The following is a 23,589-nucleotide window of genomic DNA, read 5'->3' as shown; positions in this document are numbered from 1 at the left end:
TTTCTTCTTTTGTTTTGCTTTTAGAAAAGTGCATTAATGTTAAGAAATTAGGAAATATTTGTCATATAGTTTGATGCTTAACTTATTTTCAATTTACTTCGCCTTTTCTGCTCTTTTTTGCTGTTTAATTGAAACCAAATACTGACAATTAATGAAAAGCACAGAGGACTTCAATGCATAAAACCCAGAATGTGCTCAAGGGATACTCACTTGTGTGATTATTAGCAAGTAAAAACAAAAAAAGAACAAAATATTCTTAAAATACAACAAAAAATTATTCTGAATCTAATACACATTCCTGCTTTATTTAGTGAAATTTTAATATAAGTAGTTTGTACTTTCTGAATTGCTACAAAAAACAAAAACATAATTAACAGCATGGCTAATTAATTTATAAATCAAACTTGACGATTGCTCTAGAGATCTAAAGTTAGTAGGAAAAAAGCAAGCTCAAACTGACTGTGTAGCCTTTACTTGGGCACTATTTGCAGATGTACAGTAGTTATAATCAAGTTTATATATTTTGATGTTAAAAGAGGCTAAAGGTGTTTAGCTTTCCATATGTGCTTTTAACTTAGCCCTCACAGTTTAATATGCATTTGTAATAATAGTTTTTTTCTGGGATATCGGCTCCTTATTTTATTAAAGAACTATACCATTTAGTTTGTTTGGGTTGTTCAAACTGTGGAAACAGTCAAAAATCATCAAGAGACATATTTCTACTATTTCTAATGCTGAGCCTTCTGTATCACTAAAGAGAAAATGTAAAATTTAGCAAGGGGGGCATAGCATTATTATTGAGCAGGTTCAGACAGAGTTGAAATAGGACAAAGGATAAGAACTACTGCACTTTAGTTTTTGAACGCATTTATAACTGTGCAAACTTGCACAAAAGTGACCGAAACATTCACCCAGTACCAACTGATATACACCTTAATAACCAATTGGCAATTGTACACATTCTGGATGATTCTTCCTTCTTGGAACCCTTTTAATGCAATTATATATTTATGTGGGCCTGGGCTAATTTAAGATTTACCGAATGACTTAACACAGAAAGTCTTTGGATGCATGTGGATGAGACAGCATATCAGAAGAAACAAATCCAAGCAGAGCTAAGAAGAACTTGCAATACACACAGTGATTATGTCAATTGCATATGTATTCAAATCCACAAACCTTTAAATTCAAACATGCAAGTATGAATTTCATTTTGGGTGACCACTAAACCTTCATATTAATTAAATGCTTTGTTATAAGGTCCATGTGGAATTTTTTAACATTTCCTGTATTTTTTTAATTAGGCTAGCTAACTTTGTGTACTACAAGGATATAGATGAATAACAAATTCTGTGCCCTATGTAAGAACGTCTTAATGCTACCATTGATCTTACAGTAAGCACCCCTTCTGAATACCCTTTTTACCCAAACACACCTTCGATTCCTTAATGGTTGTTTAAAGATTTTGTATTAAGATTTGTTTGTTCTTTGAAGTAGTTGTGTGTTTTAAATATATTATCTTTTTGGTTTAATCCTTGCTTTAATTTCTGATAAAGGAAATATAATGGGTCTCGTAATGTTATTTAGATATTATGAGATATTATGAGACTTACACATATATAGGCCACTGAACTAATCATCTAGCCCATCAGATATTTTTTGTACCTATATTAGTTTCAATTTTCTACTGCAGAGTGAGTTCTTATTCAATCAGTGCATACCAGTTTTATTTATAGTAATTGGTATATGTATAGTAATTGGCTTTTTACCAGTTTCAGTTTTTTCAGTTTGACACTGTCTAGTACATTGTATATTTATATATGTACTGTTTGTGGAAAAAATAAAAGACAAATTCTTAAAAATAGAAAATAATAATCCAACTCACTGTTTTTTTTAATTGTTTTTACTAGATTCATATCTTGATTAACAATGCAGGCCGCTCCCAGCGCTCCTTATGTGTGGATACAAGTCTAGATGTTTACAAGGCTATTATGGAGCTGAATTTCTTGGGTACAATCTCCTTAACAAAACACATTCTGCCACATTTTTTGGAAATGAAGAAGGGCCTTATTGTTACCATTAATAGTGTATCAGGAATGGCAGGAGTTCCATTATCTAGTGGCTACTCTGCTAGCAAGCATGCACTGCAGGTAAGGTGACAGCTAATTAACATACCATTTAGAAAGCTGGCAATTCAGTATGTGATATTTTTTATTGAAATTAAGCAAAAAATACTTTTACAGATTTTAAAGCCCACAATCCGTAGAGCCACTGAACACATGTGCATACTTTAATGCTGAGTTTCCAGCAGAAATTTAAAAATGCAGTAGATGCAGCTGGGTTTGCATATACAGTATCTTTTGAATATGTGTATTATTTAGAGGGCTTAAAAAGTGTGTTTTCAGGGGATTGCCACTTATCCTGATCAAGCAATTCACAGGGGTAATTCGTAGGTATCAGGTACTCAGCAACAACTCAAAAAAAACTCTCAGTTTTTCTGTGGTCTCCAGTAAGTGAATTTTCATACAAAATTTTTTAAGTACTTGAAAAATTGTTTTCAATAAGTATTAAATTGTCTTTAAACCATTGTCCTTATAAAAACGTTTAAATTTCTGCATATTATTATGTGGCAGCTGAAAATTCAAAAGAAAATATTTCTGTTAGTTAAAAAAACAAAGTTTTTGAGTGGGGAGATAATTGATTTTTTTAAAATTATCCTCACATATGTAACAATGCTGTAGTGCCATGTGGTGCCTTTATTTTAAGATCAGTGGTATTCAGCCTGGTTCAAGGGAACCAAAATAGCTACAGGTTCTCATTCCCATCAGTTTCTTTATTTGAAGTCAATTTCTGTTGTTAACAGACCTTCTCATTTTATTCTGAAGGATTGCTTCAACTGACTTCAGTCTTAAACATTACCAATAGTGCTGAATGTGTTTATCGGTGACTTTCAAAAAGATGCTCATTGGATCCGTAGCATGTATTATACAGGAGTCATTTGCTTGTTTATTTTTCATACATTTTTGCTTGAATCTGTTTTACTTCAACATTCAGATTCTAAGTCCTTAATATTTTTCTAATATGCAGCCAGTAGATTACAAGATATACAGTGGGTACGGAAAGTATTCAGACCCCCTTCAATTTTTCACTCTTTGTTATATTGCAGCCATTTGCTAAAATCATTTAAATTATTTTTTTCCTCATTAATGTACACACAGCACCCCATATTGACAGACAAAAAAAAAAATTTTTGAAATTGTTGCAGATTTATTAAAAAAGAAAAACTGAAATATCACATGGTCCTAAGTATTCAGACCCTTTGCTCAGTATTTAGTAGAAGCACCCTTTTGAGCTAATACAGCCATGAGTCTCTTTGGGAAAGATGCAACAAGTTTTTCACACCTGGATTTGGGGATCCTCTGCCATTCCTCCTTGCAGATCCTCTCCAGTTCTGTCAGGTTGGATGGTAAACGTTGGTGGACAGCCATTTTTAGGTCTCTCCAGAGATGCTCAATTGGGTTTAAGTCAGGGCTCTGGCTGGGCCATTCAAGAACAGTCACAGAGTTGTTGTGAAGCCACTCCTTTGTTATTTTAGCTGTGTGCTTAGGGTCATTGTCTTGTTGGAAGGTAAACCTTCGGCCCAGTCTGAGGTCCTTAGCACTCTGGAGAAGGTTTTGTCCAGGATATCCCTGTACTTGGCCGCATTCATCTTTCCCTCGATTGCGACCTGTTGTCCTGTCCCTGCAGCTGAAAAAAAAAAACCCACAGCATGATGCTGCCACCGCCATGCTTCACTGTGGGGACTGTATTGGACAAGTGATGAGCAGTGCCGGGTTGTCTCCACACATACCGCTTAGAATTAAGGCCAAAAAGTTCTATCTTGGTCTCATCAGACCAGAGAATCTTATTTCTCACCATCTCAGAGTCCTTCAGGTGTCTTTTAGCAAACTCCATGTGGGCTGTCATGTGTGTTGCCTCTCCTCAGTGTGTGGAGACAAGAAATGATTTTAGCAAATGGCTGCAATATAACAAAGAGTGAAAAACTGAAGGGAGTCTGAATACTTTCCGTACCCACTGTAAGTAAGAATATAGACAATAGCCAATTATTCAATGTGGCAATTCTTTCACTTTTCTGTGTTGTTCATAAAGTAGCTGTTTGTATAAAATTAAAAGTAAAAACTCATAAGAACTACCATAAGGTAATAATCCATTTGGGATTATGAGTCTTTTTTTTTTAAATTTATCTAAAAAATGTAATTATTATTTGGTGGAAATATCTGGTCATAACAGAATTAGAGCAGAAACACACACCATAGATAAATGATATATTGTACTTCCAGCAAATATTAGTTTCTAATTTTAAAAAATGTATTGGAAAAAGACCTTCAGTTGCTGTAGCTTTCCAGAACTAGGTTTGCCTTGTCCTGCAGTAAGCAGATAAGGAGAAATATAGTGTTTCTGTGTATACAACGAAAGCATAAATAATATGTGAAAGATTATGGAAGTCCAAGGAGGTCCAATAAAGCAAAGTACATTCTGTTGCATTTAATTAGATGCAAGTGAAGAGTTTATGAAATTCTTGTTAACGGTTTATATCTACAGTTAAAGCAACAATTTTCTAAATGTGTGTGTTCACCTCTGTTCGTCTATGTAAATCCATCCAGTGTTCTATGCAAAAATTGTGTTTTTCTTCTGTGCTGTTAGTAGCCTACAACAAAGTCCACCTGCACACAATCTCTACTGTCATTAATTTTAGCTTACTACTTAATTCCCTGTTGAGGAGCTCATTCACAGTGAAACGCAGCAGAAACAATGTGCTTTGAAAATCATGCAAGAAAAAGACTTGTAACAGAGTGCTAGCCAGACATCTATATTACAGCAAACTGCACACATTACTAACAGTCCTAAAACTTTAATCTCTCAGTTGTGTAAACTTGAATTATGCCTGACAATAACCAAAAATTATTTTATTTTCTGTTAGGGGTTTTTCAATTCCCTGAGGACAGAGCTCGCTGATACTCCAAACATAATCATTAGTAATGTGTTACCTGGTCCTGTTCAGTCTGACATAGTTAAAAATGCTTTTACTGAAGAATTAGGAAAGGTAAGTAATGCAAGCTTATTATTCTTAGTTAAGTCCAGAGTCCTCATGCTCCCTTTAAAGTGCATTTAGCTTTACATTAGATGTTCTCTTCACTGATTTGTTTTAATCAATAAAACATTTCTACACATTGCTAAGGCAACTCACCTCACTATCCTGTGACCTTCAAAGGAAAGTAAAGCAAAGCATAGTAAATATTATCAATTTTTTATTTAAATGTTTACATAAATGATATATCTTTCTTAGGCAAGGTCATAATTATGGTTCCTGCATAGTACCAGCTGATGCTGAGATATAACAATGTGTCTGAACTGGGTTAAGCCAGTTCACAACCTTCAGAAATTACCTGTCACAACAGATCTCTCTAAATGGTGGAGCCAACTATCTTTTTGTGTATTTTTATGAGAAAGTTAAAATACAGTTGTTTATTGGAAACCTGTCCTTCAGCATTAATTAATTTAAAGGTTGTGTAATAATGGAAAGTTGAGGATAAACAGATTGGAGAGTAATTTCCTTAAAGAGCTCTGTCCTCAAACACTGGACATCTTAAAGAATATGTTCCATTTATTGTGTTGTGTACCAAATTAAATCAATCAGACAGTATCGTAAAGAACTGTTCAAGATAAGTGAAGTGATTTTGTGCTTTCAAGTACATACATTATTATAAAATATTAAGAAAACTGATATTTGTTTAATGTAATCAGCATGTTGTTTTTAAATTATACAAAAATCTAAAGTTGGGCATAGGAGAAATGAAAGATTCATATCATTAGCACTATTGTTTAAAATAATTGTCTGAAAGAGGAGAAACTTAAGCACCATGAAAGTTGGTTGGTATTATGAAACCAAATAATTTTAATGAAAACTGATCTCTGGTGAATCAATATAAATTTAAAACTCCTCAAGTAATTGCTTTTCATTCTTACATTAACCAGTTTGGCATACATATTTGGCATCAGTAGTATGGAAATTTAGAAAGCTGGCCGATCCCATGTTTGCATCTGGTATACAATATTTCCATAATAAAGTATGTATATTTGCTGCTGCAGTCTTTAAGACAGTGCAGTGTTTTAAGCCATAGAACATTTTTGTGAACCTTACCTTACTAAAGTTGTTGGTCGCAGTTGTTCTTCTTCTGTGTCAGTATTTGTAGATACAAGAATCTGGGAGTCTGCAGTTTTAACCCTACACTCATTGTGCAGTAAATTTCTTTGTGTGCGTTGTGCTTCAGTCCTTAATAGCTCAATAAATATACATATGTATACATAAATAGATAAATAAATGCATATACACACACCAGAATGACTGAGAAGGAAGAAAATTTGAAAAGAAAAAAAAATTAAAACTTCTGACTTGATAGTTAGAGTGAGGCATTATGCAGACATATTGCTGTTGGTATAAATGAGCCCCAGTAGCATTTCTTGACACACTTCTGCTGAATAATTCATTGGCTAATTCTCTCTTTGCGGTTACATCCACGGGGGTCCAGAGTGTATACCATAACTGAGTTGCTCTTTTAATTACCTTGTGGATTCAGTGGGCCTCTTTTGAAGTGATGCTACTGGCCCAACACACCACAGAATAGAAAACTGCACTGGTCATCACATAGTTGTAGAAGATATGAAGGGTGTCACTACCCACATTAAATGAATGCAGTCTTCTAAGAAAAAAGAGCCTTCTCTGTCCTTTTGTTAAATAGCTCCTCTGTGTTAACAGGACCAGTCCAACCTGTCATTGGTGTGGACCCCCACGTACCTGTAGAAGTAGACTGCTTCTATATCCCCTCCCTGAATAGTAAACCGATGTAGAGACTCTTTGGTGTGGTGAAAGCCAATAATCAGTTCTTTGGTTTTGCTGATGTTAAGATGCAGACAATTCTCTTTGAACCAAGAAACAATGTTCTCCACCGTATACTCTGTCTCACCCCCCTTATCAGTACAATCATATAAGTGGATAATTTCTGCAAGTGACATGACCTGCTGTTATATTTGTAGTCTAAAGTGTGCAGAGTGAAGAGAAGAGGCCTTTGACTTATTTCCCCTTACAAGTCATTTTCTGTTTGTTTTTTTTTTTGTCCAAAGATGTGCAGTAAGGCTGAACTGATTGTAATGAAGACTCCATGGAATCCAGTTTTAAATTTGACTCTTTGACCTTAAAATCTTCTTAGGCCCTAGGCACAGACATCTATAAATGCCTGTTGGCATTATAGAATGGCTGTGTTACTGCTTGCTGATACTGTAAACACTCATTTCTTACTTTGTATAAAGTAGCCTTCATTGTTCTGGTTTCTAGGATACTGTCCAAACAAACAGAGGAGACTGTTTCAGGCGGTGTGTGGTATCGCATGTCAAAACCCAACTGCCATTTCACAAAATCTAATGACTCTCATGTAAATGTACACTGGTTTGTATGTTTGTCTGTTAAACAGAGCATTAAAATAAGAGAACTGCAACAAAGTGTCACAGATGAAATAGAATATCTTTACTAAAGACTTTTGTTATGGTTTGTAACTCAAGGGTCATAATGTTGATTTTGAATTGTAATTCATTCAACTTTCATCTTCAACAATTCAGTGTAACTATTTGGTTCAACTGGATAGATTTTATGTTAGAGTAAAATCGCTTTTAGTGGAGTCATATGCTTTGGCAGGTGCTTTCAACTTCACCTGGTTCTGTCAAGGTTGCAATTAACATAAACAGAGGACATTAAAAAAGTTTTTCTAAATTTTTTTAAAACATAATGTTCTGTCATCCATTTGTTTTTAAAGTGTCATGAGCAAAAGTGGAGGGTCTTGTGAATAAATATATATAGAGAGACAGAGAATCCGGAAAGTATTCACAGCTACTTGAGATTTTTGCAAATTTATTAAAAATAAAAAAACTGAGAAATCACATGTACATAAGTATTCACAACCTTTGCTCAATACTTTGTCGATGCATCTTTGGCATCAATTTCAGCCTCAAGTCTTTTTGAATATGATGCCACAAGCTTGGCACACCTGTCCTTGGCCAGTTTCGCCCATTCCTCTTTGCAGCACCTCTCAAGCTCCATCAGGTTGGATGGGAAGCGTCGGTGCACAGCCATTTTAAGATCTCTCCAGAGATGTTCAATCAGATTCAAGTCTGGGCTCTGGCTGGGCCACTCAAGGACATTCACAGAGTTGTCCTGAAGCCACTCCTTTGATATCTTGGCTGTGTGCTTAGAGTTGTTGTCCTGCTGAAAGATGAACTGTTATCCCAGTCTGAGGTCAAGAGCGCTCTCGAGCAGGTTTTCATCCAGAATGTCTCTGTACATTGCTACAGTCATCTTTCCCTTTATCCTGACTAGTTTCCCAGTTCCTGCCGCTGAAAAACATCCCCACAGCATGATGCTGCCACCACCATGCTTCACTGTAGGGATGGTATTTGCCTGGTGATGAGCGGTGCCTGGTTTCCTCCAAACGTGATGCCTGGCATTCACACCAAAGAGTTCAATCTTTGTCTCATCAGACCAGAGAATTTTGTTTCTCATGGTCTGAGAGTCCTTCAGGTGCCTTTTGGCAAACTCCAGGAGGGCTGCCATGTGCCTTTTACTAAGGCGTGGCTTCCATCTGGCCACTCTACCATACATGCCTGATTGGTGGATTGCTGCAGAGATGGTTGTCCTTATGGAAGGTTCTCCTCTCTCCACAGAGGACCTCTGGAGCTCTGACAGAGTTAACATCGGGTTCTTGGTCACCTCCTTGACTAAGGCCCTTCTCCCCCGATCGTTCAGTTGAGATGGCCGGCCAGCTCTAGGAAGAGTCCTGGTGGTTTCGAACTTCTTCCACTTACGGATGATGGAGGCCACTGTGCTCATTGGGACATTCAAAGCAGCAGAAATTTTTCTGTAACCTTCCCCAGATTTGTGCCTCGAGACAATCCTGTCTCGGAGGTCTACAGACAATTCCTTTGACTTCATGCTTGGTTTGTGCTCTGACATGAAATGTCAACTGTGGGACCTTCTATAGACAGGTGTGTGCCTTTCCAAATCATGTCCAATCAACTGAATTTACCACAGGTGGACTCCAATTAAGCTGCAGAAACATCTCAAGGATGTTCAGGGGAAACAGGATGCACCAGAGCTCAATTTTGAGTTTCATGGCAAAGGCTGTGAATACTTATGTACATGTGCTTTCTCAATTTTTTTATTTTTAATAAATTTGCAAAAATCTCAAGTAAACTGTTTTCATGTTGTCATTATGGGGTGTTGTGTGTAGAATTCTGAGGAAAAAAACTGAATTTAATCTATTTTGGAATAAGGCTGTAACATAATAAAATGTGAGAAAAATAAAAGGGGTGAATACTTTCCGGATGCACTGTATATAGATAGATATAGATATATAGAAAAAGATATATACACACACACACACTGGGTATAGAGAAGAATCACCCCTTTGAAATATTCCCTTTTTTTTTTTTTTGCTTTACAGCCTTAAATGAAAACACAGAAACCAATATTTTTTCCAGCTTTACTTACTCAATGCAATCTTTAACATCCAAGTGAAAGATATCACAGGAGCAGTTCAGAAGAATTTTTAAAAATAAAAAACAAGAAATATTGAGATTAATAAAGGATCACCCCCCTCCTAAACAATATTTGTAAACTCAATCAGGTGTGAGTGACCCACATTTCCACTGCAGTTGTCTCCCACGGCCCCACCCGCTTAGTAGTGAAACAGGACAAACTTTAAAATTTGATAAACAAATGGGTATCGCTAGCCAAGCGAAGGCAAGGTATGCTCCAAAACGTGGCCAGAGATAAACCGATTCGAATGGAGGCTGGCGCGTGAATGAGGAGGAACCCCGCCCGGCTCCCCACTCCTGACGTCATGCTTCCCCCTCCCCTCAGCCTGCAACGCCTCTCTCGGATGTGCTTGAATAAATCGCTCCTCCAAGCGAACTGTGATACTTAGCGAGATGAGAGAAGTCGCAAAATCAACTGGAAATTTCAAGCAAATTACAGAAAAAAACCCAATCTAAATCCGTTAAGTAGTTTTCTCATGAAAAGATGACAGACATATAGACAATAGATATTTATATATGTATCCTAAACTGGGAAATATAAAAGTTTGCCATTGGCCATAAACCAATAAAGGTCACTTAAATTAAAATAAAATGCATTTTTCAGACAAGGAAACGTTTGGTAAATGTTTGTGCAAAAAAAAAACTACCATCAAAACTTCAAGGTGTTCTTTATATCTTTGATGGTGCTGAATTCAAATCTGCCAACTTAATTGTTCTGTCACAGTAGTTTCCGAGAGATTAAAGTTAAAATAAAAAATAATGTTTTGAAGGGAAAAAGTAATTTTATAATTATTTAGACTTACAATTATAAATTACACATGTAATTGTCAGTCCATCCACCCATTTTCCAGACTCATTTTATACTGAGAAGGGTCGCGGGGAAGCTGGAGCCTATCCTAGCTGAAACAGGGGACAAGACAGAAACAGTCCCTGAAAAGGGTATGAGTCCACTGCATTGATATAATTGTTTTAAATATAACCTTACTTACTAAAGTAGTAACTTGGTAGGTTTTTTTTCCTCTTACAATCCTCTGAAGGTGATTCATGGTGGAATAACCAACAGATGCCTGCTAACCTTGATACTACACTTTCCACTATAATGTCTCTCCATTTGAGCGATGCCCTGCTGGAACCTCCCTCCATGTTCATCAGAGACTGCTCCCATAATCTTGAGTTGTCATCCAAATGAGAGTCTATGAAATGGATTTTTAAAGACATTATTAACACTGAAGGTCCTCAACTAGTTCATCATCATTTTCTGTCTTTATATTCCCAAGAAGATTGTGGCACATACTGTACTTTTGTTTTTCCAATAAAGGCAGACTGTATATTCTTTTACTGTTTGCTTAACTGTTACTTGGTCAACACAATAGGTGGATAAACCTGACCTTGCATAATTCTGTAAAACCATCAAAACAAAAAAAATTCCCTCTTCTGGACAATAAAAGGGCATCTTTCTAACTTTCCCTAAGTACATAAATTCCTAGCTATTTTGAAGGAATAAGAAGAGGGATAAAAATATTGAGAGCAAAAAAATGTGTAGTAAATACGCCTAAAACTAATGTTAGGAAGGAGAAAGACTTCCATTGGATTAAAATATACTTTAAATAATATTCTAAGCATGAAAAATATATAGTTTGTTTTTAAAAAAAATCAACAATATTGTTCAAAATGGCATTTTTCAGTGAATCTGATATTTTGCAGAAATGGCTTGTGGTAGAGAAATTCCAATCTCAGAAATGGATTCAGCACATCTAAATGTATGAAGTACACGTTTGTTTGTGTGGTGGGGTTTTTGTGCAGACCAGTTGTTTTAGACCTCAGTTGGTCAACTGCAAAAGGTTCCAGATACACTAAATAACTTCTTCTTTCTCATATATATTCTTGCTGGGAAACTCTTACTTGTACCTCTGCTTTACATTCAGCAGAAGATGAGCACTTGCAGGAATGTATGTTCATTTACAGGATTTGCCTTAAAAAGTCATGTGCCACCGAGACACCACTACCTCTAGTAGGTCTTGGACATGCAGAATCCTATACTGTGACTTTTAGCTAAAGAGCTCCTCCAGAATTTTTTACTCAAGGTTTTATCAGTGAAAACTTATCAGTCTTCAAAGTGAGTGTTTCTTTTGATTATGACACAGCAGTTGTTACTATCTGCTAATATGGCCTGTGGTTTTTGTCACACCTCATAGGGTGTGTGAAACCTGTTCCATGTGATCTGATGTTGTCTTGCTTCAGGGTTTAATCGGTCTGTGGCAGATTATGACTTTCCAGCATTTTCTACACATGAATAAAATACTATTTATTCCTAATTATTTGTTTGTCATTTTATTTAAGAAAATATGACTAGAAGGCAGTTTCCCAACTAATTTGAAAACAAAACCTAGGTAAACCCAAGGTCAGCTCCTTAAAGTAAAAGAATTTGCCTAACCCATGGAATGCTGTTCTGCATAGGTGAGGATACTAGTCTAAGCCATTTTAGCAAAAATGTCAAGGATGCCAAAAAATATACCAGAGTTTTAAAAAGCGTTACACAAGGGAAGGAAGAAGGAGCAAAAGGAAAACAGGAATGTAAAATAAACAGTACCAAAAAAATATAGCAGCACCCCTACACAAACATACCTACACAGGCAATGAATCTTCTCCACCAAATGGTGTGGTTTGCGCAGTTGTCTATCTTGAAGTACTCTAACCACATTCAGTTCACCCATTTCTCACTCATTGTTCTTGAAATTACTACACTCACCTCACATTAGTATATCTCCAGTCACAAGTGGCCTTATTTTTTGCAACAAGGACATAAGACTAGAGTACTCTGTACTATTCCCTATTGTCTTTGCACCCACTTACTTATGAGTTACCTTCAAGGGGTCATGTTCCCCCTCAGTGCCTTACCTCTTAAAGGGGAAACCAAATCCCTGCTCATCAAGTTCAGGACTGTGGCCTGTCCTTTGTCAACCTAGGGGACTAGCCCATCATGGCCTCACTCATTCTTTATAAGAGCATCATTAATCCTTGGAACCTGCTTGGTCATCTGCCTTCTACTGCCCTTGATTGAGCCTGGCAAAATTCCTCCTAGTTGGTCTTTCTCTTCTTTCTATTTTTTCCTTGATAACCTGTACTTTTTAGCCCTTCCCTGACTGTGCCCTCCCATCTGCTTTGGCATTGCCAGTATGCAGTATCTTTTCTCTTCTTGTGCATGCTGGTAATTGCTGCTTGCTTGGGTCTTGCCTGTGCCTCATGCCACACTTTCCTATTATTCCATCACTCATCAACTGTTTAAGAAATAGCCTGTCTGTACAAATGGATGATGTCAGTCTGCCCAGAGAAGCAACTTGTTAGATTGTCTTTTCCCTCCTTGCATCTGTTGTCTCTTCAAGGAATATCAAGACAGATATAAGACGGGGGTAAACATTTGGCATGACAGCAATCTGCTTCAGGATGCAATCAAACACACAATTAATGTTATAAGCACATTCTGTAGATGTGGGAACAAAGTAGTGTGCATGGAGAAAACTCACATGTGAAAATGGGGAGAACATGTAAGCTCCACACAAGCAAAAGTGCTAACAACTGCACCATTATGCCACACCTGTTTCCAATTTGTTGTGGAGCATTGTTAAATTTGATGGAAATGGCCTGTAACATCTATAAACCTCAACAATAGACTCTCTCATTCTTTTACTGCCAAAACCAAATTGTCTTGTTTAAGCTCTATCCATTTACTCCACTGCATTTCTAAACCTCCATGGATCAGACTTCAGAACTGTGGCTTCCAGTCATGTGCTGTTCACATTGTTGTATTACAGGTGTTGGATGTGGATGCCTCTCTCAAGATGTTAAACTATCCTAATGACTTTCTTCACATCTTAATTTCATTTAGAGGGTGCCAGTTATGACTGATCAGTCACACAAGATGTCCACTCAGCGCTGTATTCATCTTATTCTGGTGGCAATGGCCAACAATTTGGAGGAGGTGTGGATAGCAGACCAGCCTTTTTTAGCCGTTCAGTACCTCTGGCAGTATGCTCCCACTTGGGCATGGTGGATCACAAGTAAACTGGGAAAGCGCAGGGTTGAAAACTTCAAACGTGGGCTGGTAAGTGTTCATTAGAACAGTACTGGATCTGCATTTAAATATTTAGAATGAAACATTCAGGCTTATGGAATACAAAGGAAAAGCATTAAAACACTTATTTCTCAAGATTTAATGGTGTTTGCTGACTAAAGATCTTAATAAAACTAGTATCTGTGACAGACTGAAGCAATCTGAATAGTCACATTTAGATGATAATACTCAGTCTAGAAGTCTAGCTTATATCTGTAGTTCTCTGTCTCGGTGCTGGAGACCTCAAATGTAGCTTATTGTAGTCAGTGAGTCATTTTACCTCTCAATGAGCTCATTTAATTAGCTGGCTTCTTTATCTCTTGTCTAATTGTGCATTCAGTGTGATTTTTACATGTATTAGACAAAATACTTGTATTTTGCTGTAGCTTTAAATACTTAATTTTCTTTTGTTATTTTCCTAGTAATTTACCCTTTTAAGTGTAGTTTGCCCCCTTAATTGTACCCTAATAATGATTTATGCTAAATGTTGAAATGCTGCAACAACTTCAGCATCGGACCAACTGAAGGCCATGTCACATTATGTGACGTATGCAGCTATTGTCAGTCATAGCCTTCATTTACATAGTCTTGGAGAGTCATTGGTGTGCTCTTGTGAAGCCAGTTGTGTAATGTGATATGTCTATCGACTCACCTCAACTACTCCATGACTTGCTCCAACATAATCAAACAGGTTTGAATTTCTCTGTAGTTGTAGGAGCAGGCTGTGTGAGCTAACGACCAATGAGAGGTCACCTGGAAGTGTGAAAAGACAATTTCCCCTTGGGGACTAATACAGTGTACCAAATACCAAAATACCTAAGTACAGTGCATAGAATGCGGCAATGAGGAATAAGGAACATGGGTGTTTTGTTTCTTATGAAGAGAAGAGAAGTCTGTCTCGTGTTTTACTTACCACGACACAGATTGCAGCTGAACTCGCCATACCTGCTAACCCTTTGTACAACACTGGCTCTGTCAGGCAGCACATTATTGACAGTCACAAAAAGAGGTAAGCACAGCTCTGCCGAAAGGTCTGCATACAGTCACTAAATGTGACATGTCCAGGAGTTTTCAGTCGTGTTAGTTGACATGGTTCAGAGACATCATCAGCAATGCATTCGGCAAGTCTGACATACCCAACAACTTGCAGTTTCATAATGTGACATGGGCTTAAGGTGCTCATTAGTAAATAGTTTATTAGAGAACCAGAATATGTGGAACAGCAGACTGAAAATAATAATGATGATCAAAAGTAAAAAAAAAACCAATACAATTATTCTGATATACTGTATATAAATACTTGTGACATTCAAATAAAAATTGACCAAATTTAGCTTTTTAATTTCAATGTTGACCACAAAACACAGAAACTGGTTAATAACAGCCTACTTTATTAGGCCGAGTCCAGTTAAAACAGGAAGTGGGTTGGAACAAAAACCTGCAGCCACACAGGATCCCCCAGGACTGAGTTTGAGAGCCACGGCTCTGGATCTTTTAAGGGATGATTGTGCTTCTCTCTTAATGACCAGTTTCTAATTAATTTAATTCCCTTTTAGCCAACCATTAACAATTCATTTTGTTCAAAATTTATAGGGCTGGCGTAGCCTTTTTCAATTTTCAATCAAAGGAGATCCTTTTATACAGCGCTCCACAATATGGCACTCCTGGTCTCATTCTGTTTGGGAGTGAAGGTCACTGAAACACAATGCGCAGTGTTTGTCCATGTACAGTACACTGCGTTAGCCGAGCTTCATGGCACTTTGTAGATTTCTAGGAGTGGCTTTGCATGTTCTTGCATTTATGTGTAGGGATACTCCCTGTGGACTTTGTGCTTGGAGATACCATAGTAGTGTATGTACAATACTATCACCCAATGTATATTTAAAATTATACATTACTATAATATATGTATCACTTAGTGATTATCTATTGAGATTTATGTGACAACCAAAGACCTGGAATCAAGGCCATTATTTAACACTCCAAAAGAGCCAAGATAAAATACTCATACAAGCACGTCTACTTACTCAGTGGGTCACTAGAAGAAGAAAGTTATGACCGGAACTACGCAAAATCCAAAGGGAAAACATTCAGTTTTATATATTAATCAAATCAAAATGTAGCCTGCAACTCATTTAATCAATAAATTAAATACTTTAATATTTAATGAAGATAAGCATTTCATAATGTGACAGATCTTTTCTTTGTTACAGGATGCTGATGCTGCTTATTTTACAAAGGCAAAATAGAAGACCTGTAAATCCAAACTCCAAATGTATTTTCTACTCAACTAATTCCTTGTTCATTTTTCATATTCTGGAAAATACTGGGTGAATTTTGAGATGCTGTTTCATGGTTATTAAACAGTTTTATTATTTCATAAAGCTTAGCTTTAATGGAAAAAAATTAGTGTATTTCCTTCAAATATATTCAGTTCAGTGCACATTGAAAAAGGTGCCTTTTAAATGGAGATCATGAAGTGTAACAGTGTTTTCCATTTTGTTGTAACAGGAGATTGAAGCGTAGTCTCAGGGACCGCACAAGTACATTAACCTTACAGGTCACAGTCTGCATGGTCTAATTGAGCTGTCGGCATACTCTGCACTATAATGCTTGATGTTCTTTGAAAGTGCACTTTCTATGTGTTGGTAATACAATTTGAGGACATTTTAGGGGTGTCAAAAGTCAAATAACAGAGAGAAAATAATGCAATGATTTTTTTTATATCATACAGATAAACAATAATCAAAGTTAGGCACTAATATAGCCAAAACAAAAATGTTTAGTTCACTGGTTACACTTGCTCTTTAGTGCAGACCCTAACCCTAACCTTTACAGTTTCCTTGAAACTGGGCTGCCCTTCTGTTTCATAAGAAAGATATAGTTGCAGGAAAAAGTAATTAAACTACTGGAATTCCCAGGATTTCTGCATTGATTAGCAATAAAATGTGGTCTGATGTCATCCCAAGTCAAAACTCAAGTGTGGGTTGCACAGGTGCCTTGTCTTTGAAATAAAAGGTTGCTGTAAAGTCAGTGATTTCCCTGCAGTGCTTTACTTTATACACTCTTCAAAATAAAAGTACCCGAGTGGTTCTTCTGAGTGATGCCATAAGGGAACCATTTTTGGTCCCCAAATGACCCATCCACATGAAGGTTCCAGAAAGAACCTTCATTTATTCAGATTCATAACAGGCTCCTTACAATAACATAACCATGACTAGATGGCAACAAATTTGTGAAATACTAACAAGTCCAGATTTTAAAAGGTCGCTCGCTGCATACAACAACATAGGCTAAGTCAAGGATTTCGAAATAAATTGTGCATGTCAGCGTGCCAACAGAGCTCTGAGGGGATATACAGCACCTACCCCTCATTATTCGACATGAACAGCATGAGATATACCAACAGTTCTTCGACCCCCACTTCCCAGGGCACTGGGTAAAGTAATTATGACTGGAGGACCACTAACTTTAGTCCCATTCAAATCACTCAAATGACAGAAATTTACTGACTTGTTGATTTGCAGAGGACGAGTTTAACCTGTGGTTATTTATTTTTTTTATAGAAGGTAAAAGTCTCTGAAATTACTGACATGAGTAATTCAAGCAGGACTAAAATGACTGAGGTTTGTTTTTTTTTGCTGCTACATACAATGACATTAATGTTTTCAGAAGATAAAGTCTGAATATGTTACCATTTTAATTAGAATTAAATATTACTTGCATTAAAAAACAACAGTAGTATGCATCAGCCATTTGTTACAAAACATTTTATTTTTTTAAACAATCTTGAAAAATTGTGTTACACACATAATATATGCAAGTTACCAGTTATCTACTTGCAAAAAAAAAAAAAGCGTCTTTTTCCCCCCATTTTCAGTGATCTTTACCATTAACAATATTTATTAACTTTTATATAACAAAAACATTTCTAAACCATTGGTTTGGCTTGGTACCCACCTAAAACTGCTAAGTTGTTACTTCATGATGTAGCTGGTCCAGCACTTCACTACATTCTGCTCAAGGTTATTTGTGGTGCTCTAGGAAGCGGACAGAACCAACAGCACTTAAAATGAGGCAGAAACTCAGTATTTCCACAATTGCTTGACCCCTGGCTTAAATAAAATGTGAAACGAAAATGTGGGTGTTCTTCAAGGGTGGGATGAATATGTGACAGAGTGACATGTACAGCTGTAGAGCACTGGGTTGAAGTCCCAGTTCCGGCACTGCCTAGGTGGAGTTTGCGCATTGGATTTGCTGGTTTCAGGCATCACAGCGCTATATATGTTGGGAAATTCTAAATTGTCCCCATGTCAAGGAAAGGACGGGCCACTCATCCAATGTTGTTTCCAACCTTGCTCTGAAAGCCTTCAGGGTTAAGCTCCAGTTCTGCATAACCCCGTAGTGGGCTTAGAATTTGTGTGGATGGATGGATGAGGAGCAATCAAGAAGTTCAGGTTTCAAAGTAATTCTAGACTGACTGTTTTCTAACTTTGGGTGATATGAATTCACACTGTTGTTTGCTTGCTGAACTTTAGTTTTGGCCTGGAAGTTCATAGACTTTAACTTAGGTAAAAGGATTAACTTCTGTATTTAAAGCAAGGCAGAATCACTCAAAAGTACACCAAGACCTGTAAGGTGTATTTCGTTCTACTAATCCGGACTGTATCTGTGAGGCTTCCTTCGATGTAACGATGTGTGCTTCCTAGAACTGTGTTAATGTGTAGGCCCCCATTCTCTTTAATGCTAGTAGCTAAGAACAACATTCTTTTTATAGCCATATTTATATTTTCTTAAAATGAAAACACTGATTTCTTAAAATAATTTTTAAACTAACAAATTGTTCATGTTATACAGCACAGGATACCCCCTTCTTCATTGCAGAAACAAATTAAAGCAAAACAAAATTAAATTAAATGGTACAAATATGCTTAATGATTTTTGAAATATTTAAATAGTTGGTGTTAACCAAATGTAAATATTGCATCCAATATATTAGCTATCGCTCCAGCCATCTCATACCCACTTTATCTTGGCACAGTCTACAAGCCAAAGGTAAAGAAAGAGCAGCTACTAATAATTCTTCAAGGCTTGAACCATTTTACTTTGTATCTCTTTCTGGATCTCTTAATTGGAGGCCAGTATTTGTTGCTAGTTAACTTTTTTTGTCTTCATTTTATTTAACACTCAGACCCCTTATTTTTTTTCCTTAATTAGCAGCCAAGCAATAATGAGATACAAAAAACCCAACACATGACTAGCTAACCTGTATCCATCAAACAATATTTGAAAAAAAGGAAGGAGAAGGTCTCAGAAATATTGATCTGCTCAGGTCCACAAAACATTTTATGGTGCTCTAAGACAAAAGAAAATGAACAGTTTTAGAAATGTTTGCTAAGGCATAATGAACGCACCAACAGGTCATGGAATTAAATAACAGCTTTAATTAACAAGAAGAAGTTGCTTTTAATTAAGAAACTAGTTGGAGTGAAATTGAATTAGAGTTTGAGACCCCGACTTAGCTGGTCATCTGTTGACTTACTGTACTTCACATCATGCTTTTGTTGGGCTGGCATTTAAGGAAAAAAAAAAAAACAATTCAGAGGATGGACTCTTAAAACCAAGAGAATTAAACTGAATGGAAAAGAAGTCAATTAACAGCAGAAACCAGTCACTGATTAAAGAAGTGGCAGGAAAGAAAACCATCAGCCACTGAGGCCCTTTGGGATCGGAGCTGGGGACCCCCTGTCATAGGCTCATTTTGGACCTTTGCAGAATGTTCTGCTCACAAACTGTCACTTCATAACAGCTGCAGTATGGTGTCTGTGCTTGGTTTGTTATTTCCCATCTTTCAAGTGAATATGGAGTTTGCATATTTGTTCTGGTGTCCATTCGGTATCGAAAGGCTCTAGCAATGATTTCAGAAGGCAGTTTGTACCAGCTAATACTCCGAACTTTCAAGAATTTCTTAAAACATCAGTTTGATAAATGGCCAAAAACAACATATATAATCTGGTGTTGAAAGTGGTTAAGTGGATGTATGTGCTGGATCTTGAAATTATTATTGACATTTATGGAATTTTGAGATGTATGGCACATTAGGATTTCTTTTTCTATTAAAAAAAAAGAATTTAATCCTTCAAGGAAATACTATGTAGCTTCATGAATACTTTATTCTTTTAAACTTTTTCAGTTCTAGAAATACCTCAAATATCTCAAGGCCATTGTTCATTAATGAGTGGTATGAGGCCATTAAGTTTCATGATTTTATAAACCTAAATGCAGACGCTGTAATTTGTATCACTGAGGGGGTTAACTGGCAACATTAATGTCCATCAGTGGCTTTGTGGTGCACTAAATGAACATTTTATGCAAGAAAGATATCTTGACCCACACCATGGCATCTACATATTCATGTTAACAAGTGAAGGAATGTGTTTACAGTAAAAAGACAGGCTGGTATAATGTGCATATAAAAATGAGGGACAGGTTATAAGCTGTGAGGCCTTAGTTAATGCAGTTCCTTCTTCATCTCATGTTTCTGAACATTTTACATCTGGTTATTTGAAAACCTGCAGCTTAAACAGTCCTTCTCGTCCTCTTATGGAACTGTCATACAACACCACAGATAACAAGGACCACTGAACCACTTTAAGTACAATAATGAATGGATGAAGAGTTTATGTAATTGCATACTACAGATACACCTAAAAATCTGTTTGTTTTAAATTTAGATATACAAACGTCTGAAGTCCATTCTGCTAAACTGTAAATGAACAAAACTATTTAAGGCTAAACAGGTTATTTTTGGAGCTATGGAGTGGACACAGTTCTTTTCAGCAGTGCTTGTCTTGAACAGTTGCTTGAGTGGCTAGCCCAATGTCCTGTGTCGGGTACACACCTCCAGTGTGCTCACAGCAGATTCCAAAGCACAGAGAGATGCGTCAAACAATCCAGACTTGACAGTTGCGGCTAATAAGGAAATCAAAAAGTGTTAGGGCTGGACAACCATTGTGGAGGGCGCACAGCAGCCCCTGGACTGAATATGTAATGCTAGGGAAGAGTTCAGAGGAGATAATTTAGCGCTTCGTCTTCCTGATGAGCATACGTACCCACTACTTCCCATTTTGAGTCCTTCCCCATCAATGAACTCCCTTTACTTAGGAGTGTGGACTGTTGTCGGACTTTTGTATTGTTTTTAAATGATCTTCACATGGATTGCATCGGATGGCAGCAGAAGTCGGTTGAATGACTATTTCATCCCCCTCTCTCAAGCATGGTTTACCTAAAAATGCACTTTTCATTATAATCTCCTCAAATTGTTTCATCACTTGTGTCCACCCAATACAAACGTACGTTTTTCCCTTTTCATTACATGTTTTACCGATATACCTGTGCCTTCACGTCCACAAAAAGGTCAAACTTATTTTAGCTGATGAGTATTTTGGTCACAGTTATCAAATTAGTGAAAAGTAAAATCAACTCAAATATCAGCCATTGGAACGGTTTAGTATTTAAGAACCACGTTGAACACTGTGGCAGGAGGCACTGCATTTAGTTAGGAACAAGACTCAAAATGCTGCCATTGCATCATGTCCTAGTTACAACCAATTCTTGCAAATTACTTTCAATTTCAGTCATATGCTCTCCTTCATTAACAGCTAATTGACATCACGTTTGCTTCCAACCTTTTGGAAAAAGTACCAGCATTTTTTTGGTGTTTGGATGACTTTCAGTTCTTCTTTAGAGTCCAGTGTTTTAACTTTGCGGACTGTGTAAAGAAATTAAACTGATACTAGACTACAGTGCAGAAGACTCGTAAATGATTAATAATAGTGCAAGTCTTAGGGTGAAATGTCACAATTTGAAAATGCAACAATCACAGAGTGCAGTGCAAATCTCTTCAGCAGCATTCTTTGCTATTGTTTATCATGTTATAAGATCAAAAGGTACAGCTCTAATTTATACCCGCATCTTCCACATGTGACAATGACCATGGTTCTGCACCCTAAAACAATGATTTGGATTCTATTGCCTTAATGAGTGATATAAAACTCCTGGTATAAACATGTTGGATGCAAAAAGTGCACAGCTCACCCTCCTGACAGAGTTAAAGATCCCATTATGGCATGTCAAAGCAAAGGCACATGTAGGGGTCTGGAGGAGTAGATTGGATAACCGAGTGGTGGATCTGCAGACTGCACCGTGAGGTTGCGCAGCAAAACGGGATGCGCTTGGATACTGTAGCGTTCTTCATCATCGTTGGTTGCATACAGCAGCTCCCAGGATAGGTTGGCCCACTGCCCTCTGATCCCTTCTGCATTTAACTTTCCCACTTGCACCAATAGTTCCTGTAGACTAAGAACACGGCCCGTATATGTGCCCTGGGAAGAAAAGTCAAAGGTGACAGCCATAAACAAATGCTTTAAGATTAAAAGACTGAAAGTGTTGCTGATTATACTTAAATGTAATAATATTAAGACTTAAAATGATGTGTCAGTTAATGCCACTTAATTATTCTCTTAAGGAATGTAATGCCCCAACAGATAGGACTCTACTATATTCATAGAGTGCCATTAAAGGTCAACAGCTAACTGGCAGCATGGCTTAGTGTTGGGTGGTCTTGGTGAACATCAGAATAATTGTGACAAGAACAGGCCATTCAGCTCAGTAAGCCAAGGAGGGGCAGGCATTATCGGTCCTGGAGGGCTGTAGGTTTTTATTTCAACCCAGTTTCTTAATGTGAAGTCACTTAGTGTTAATGAAGCACTTATTACTCAAATGACATTTTTCTGCTTCATTTTATTGGTCTCACTTATTAAGATTCCCTACCCTTAATGGCTTATTTCAGTCTTAAACAGCTACATTCAGTATTTTTAATGGCTCCTTGTTAACAATGAAATGCAAATGCAGTTCTCCATCTAACTTGTTTCCATTTACCCCTGCATAGATTCATCATGCACTATCTCATGTAAAAAAATACTTAAGAAAAAATGTGATAGGCTGAAAATGATCCAATTTAGGCTGGCTTCAAACCATCTGGATGATTTCATTGTAAAGGAATAAAAATCTGCGATATAAGAACATTACATTGCAGACTAACATGCTATAAAATTAAAAAAGTCTGAGATTGGCAAATATTGCTTTCTAATCAAGCAATTGGGTGAGAACGAAAACCTGCAGCCACTGTGGCCCTCCAGGACTGATGTTGCCCACCCCTGACCTAGATTGTCCAAATTAAGAATGGAGTGGAGGCATCGGAAGTTCATATCCGACAGACACGTGGGACGATATTTAACAGCTGTGATGTAGCACTGTACAATTGTTTCTGTCAAGTGTCCAACTTCCCCAACAAGTAAGCTGTCATTGTCCTGTTTTTCAGAATTGTAATCTTAAATAAATTTTTCAGATCTTCACATTACATGTATATCATGAAAGTCTGCTTTAAATAAACTGGGGCTCTAACTACTAGCCCAAAGACACCAATCTCATCAGTGGATCACTATAGGAATCCCACAAAATTAGAAGGGCCCACTGTTTAATTTCTGTGCATTGTAAAAGAGTGGTTGTGTGTCACACTAACAATAGCTTTCTAACAGAATAAAGGTAGGTTCTCAAGTCTTTCCTTCCAGGATGGTACCTGGAAAGCAAGTCGATTTGCTGCCTTATAGCACTCCAAGCTGGGCTGTCTCCTAATTCAACTATGCACATTCTTCCCATATTCACATAGGTTTCATAGCAAAGCACGTAGAAACTTCTTCATGTTGATTTGCCTATGCAAATGTGTGTGTGTGTGATCATGTTTTGTTCCTTTCACTGCCATACTGATACCA

General features: G+C 37.1%; 2 protein-coding genes across 5 annotated transcripts in view; one reads left to right on the top strand and one right to left on the bottom strand.

Annotated features, from left to right (window-relative positions):
• Positions 1–16,789, top strand: part of dhrs7 (dehydrogenase/reductase (SDR family) member 7) — a 29,081-nt gene extending 12,292 nt beyond the window's left edge. For 2 of the 3 annotated variants that reach the window (XM_039741981.1, XM_039741979.1), the window contains 4 exons: positions 1,911–2,150; positions 4,982–5,104; positions 13,532–13,747; positions 15,970–16,789. In XM_039741981.1, the coding sequence (XP_039597915.1) occupies positions 1,911–2,150; positions 4,982–5,104; positions 13,532–13,747; positions 15,970–16,005 (615 nt within the window). In that variant the 3' untranslated portion in view covers positions 16,006–16,789. Of the gene's footprint in view, positions 1–1,910; positions 2,151–4,981; positions 5,105–10,682; positions 10,979–13,531; positions 13,748–15,969 lie in introns of those variants that run through there. The other variant, XM_039741980.1, reaches the window with a different exon arrangement.
• Positions 16,790–17,508: 719 nt separating this feature from the next.
• Positions 17,509–23,589, bottom strand: part of pcnx4 (pecanex 4) — a 37,039-nt gene continuing 30,958 nt past the window's right edge. For both annotated transcript variants that reach the window (XM_039741977.1, XM_039741978.1), the window contains exon 11: positions 17,509–22,140. In XM_039741977.1, the coding sequence (XP_039597911.1) occupies positions 21,889–22,140 (252 nt within the window). In that variant the 3' untranslated portion in view covers positions 17,509–21,888. The remainder of the gene's footprint in view (positions 22,141–23,589) is intronic.

Source organism: Polypterus senegalus, chromosome 18 (assembly GCF_016835505.1).
Source record: "Polypterus senegalus isolate Bchr_013 chromosome 18, ASM1683550v1, whole genome shotgun sequence".
In the NCBI taxonomy this organism is placed as follows: domain Eukaryota; kingdom Metazoa; phylum Chordata; class Cladistia; order Polypteriformes; family Polypteridae; genus Polypterus; species Polypterus senegalus.
Note: the sequence above shows the minus strand (reverse complement) of the source record. Positions and strands in the feature narration are given on the sequence as shown.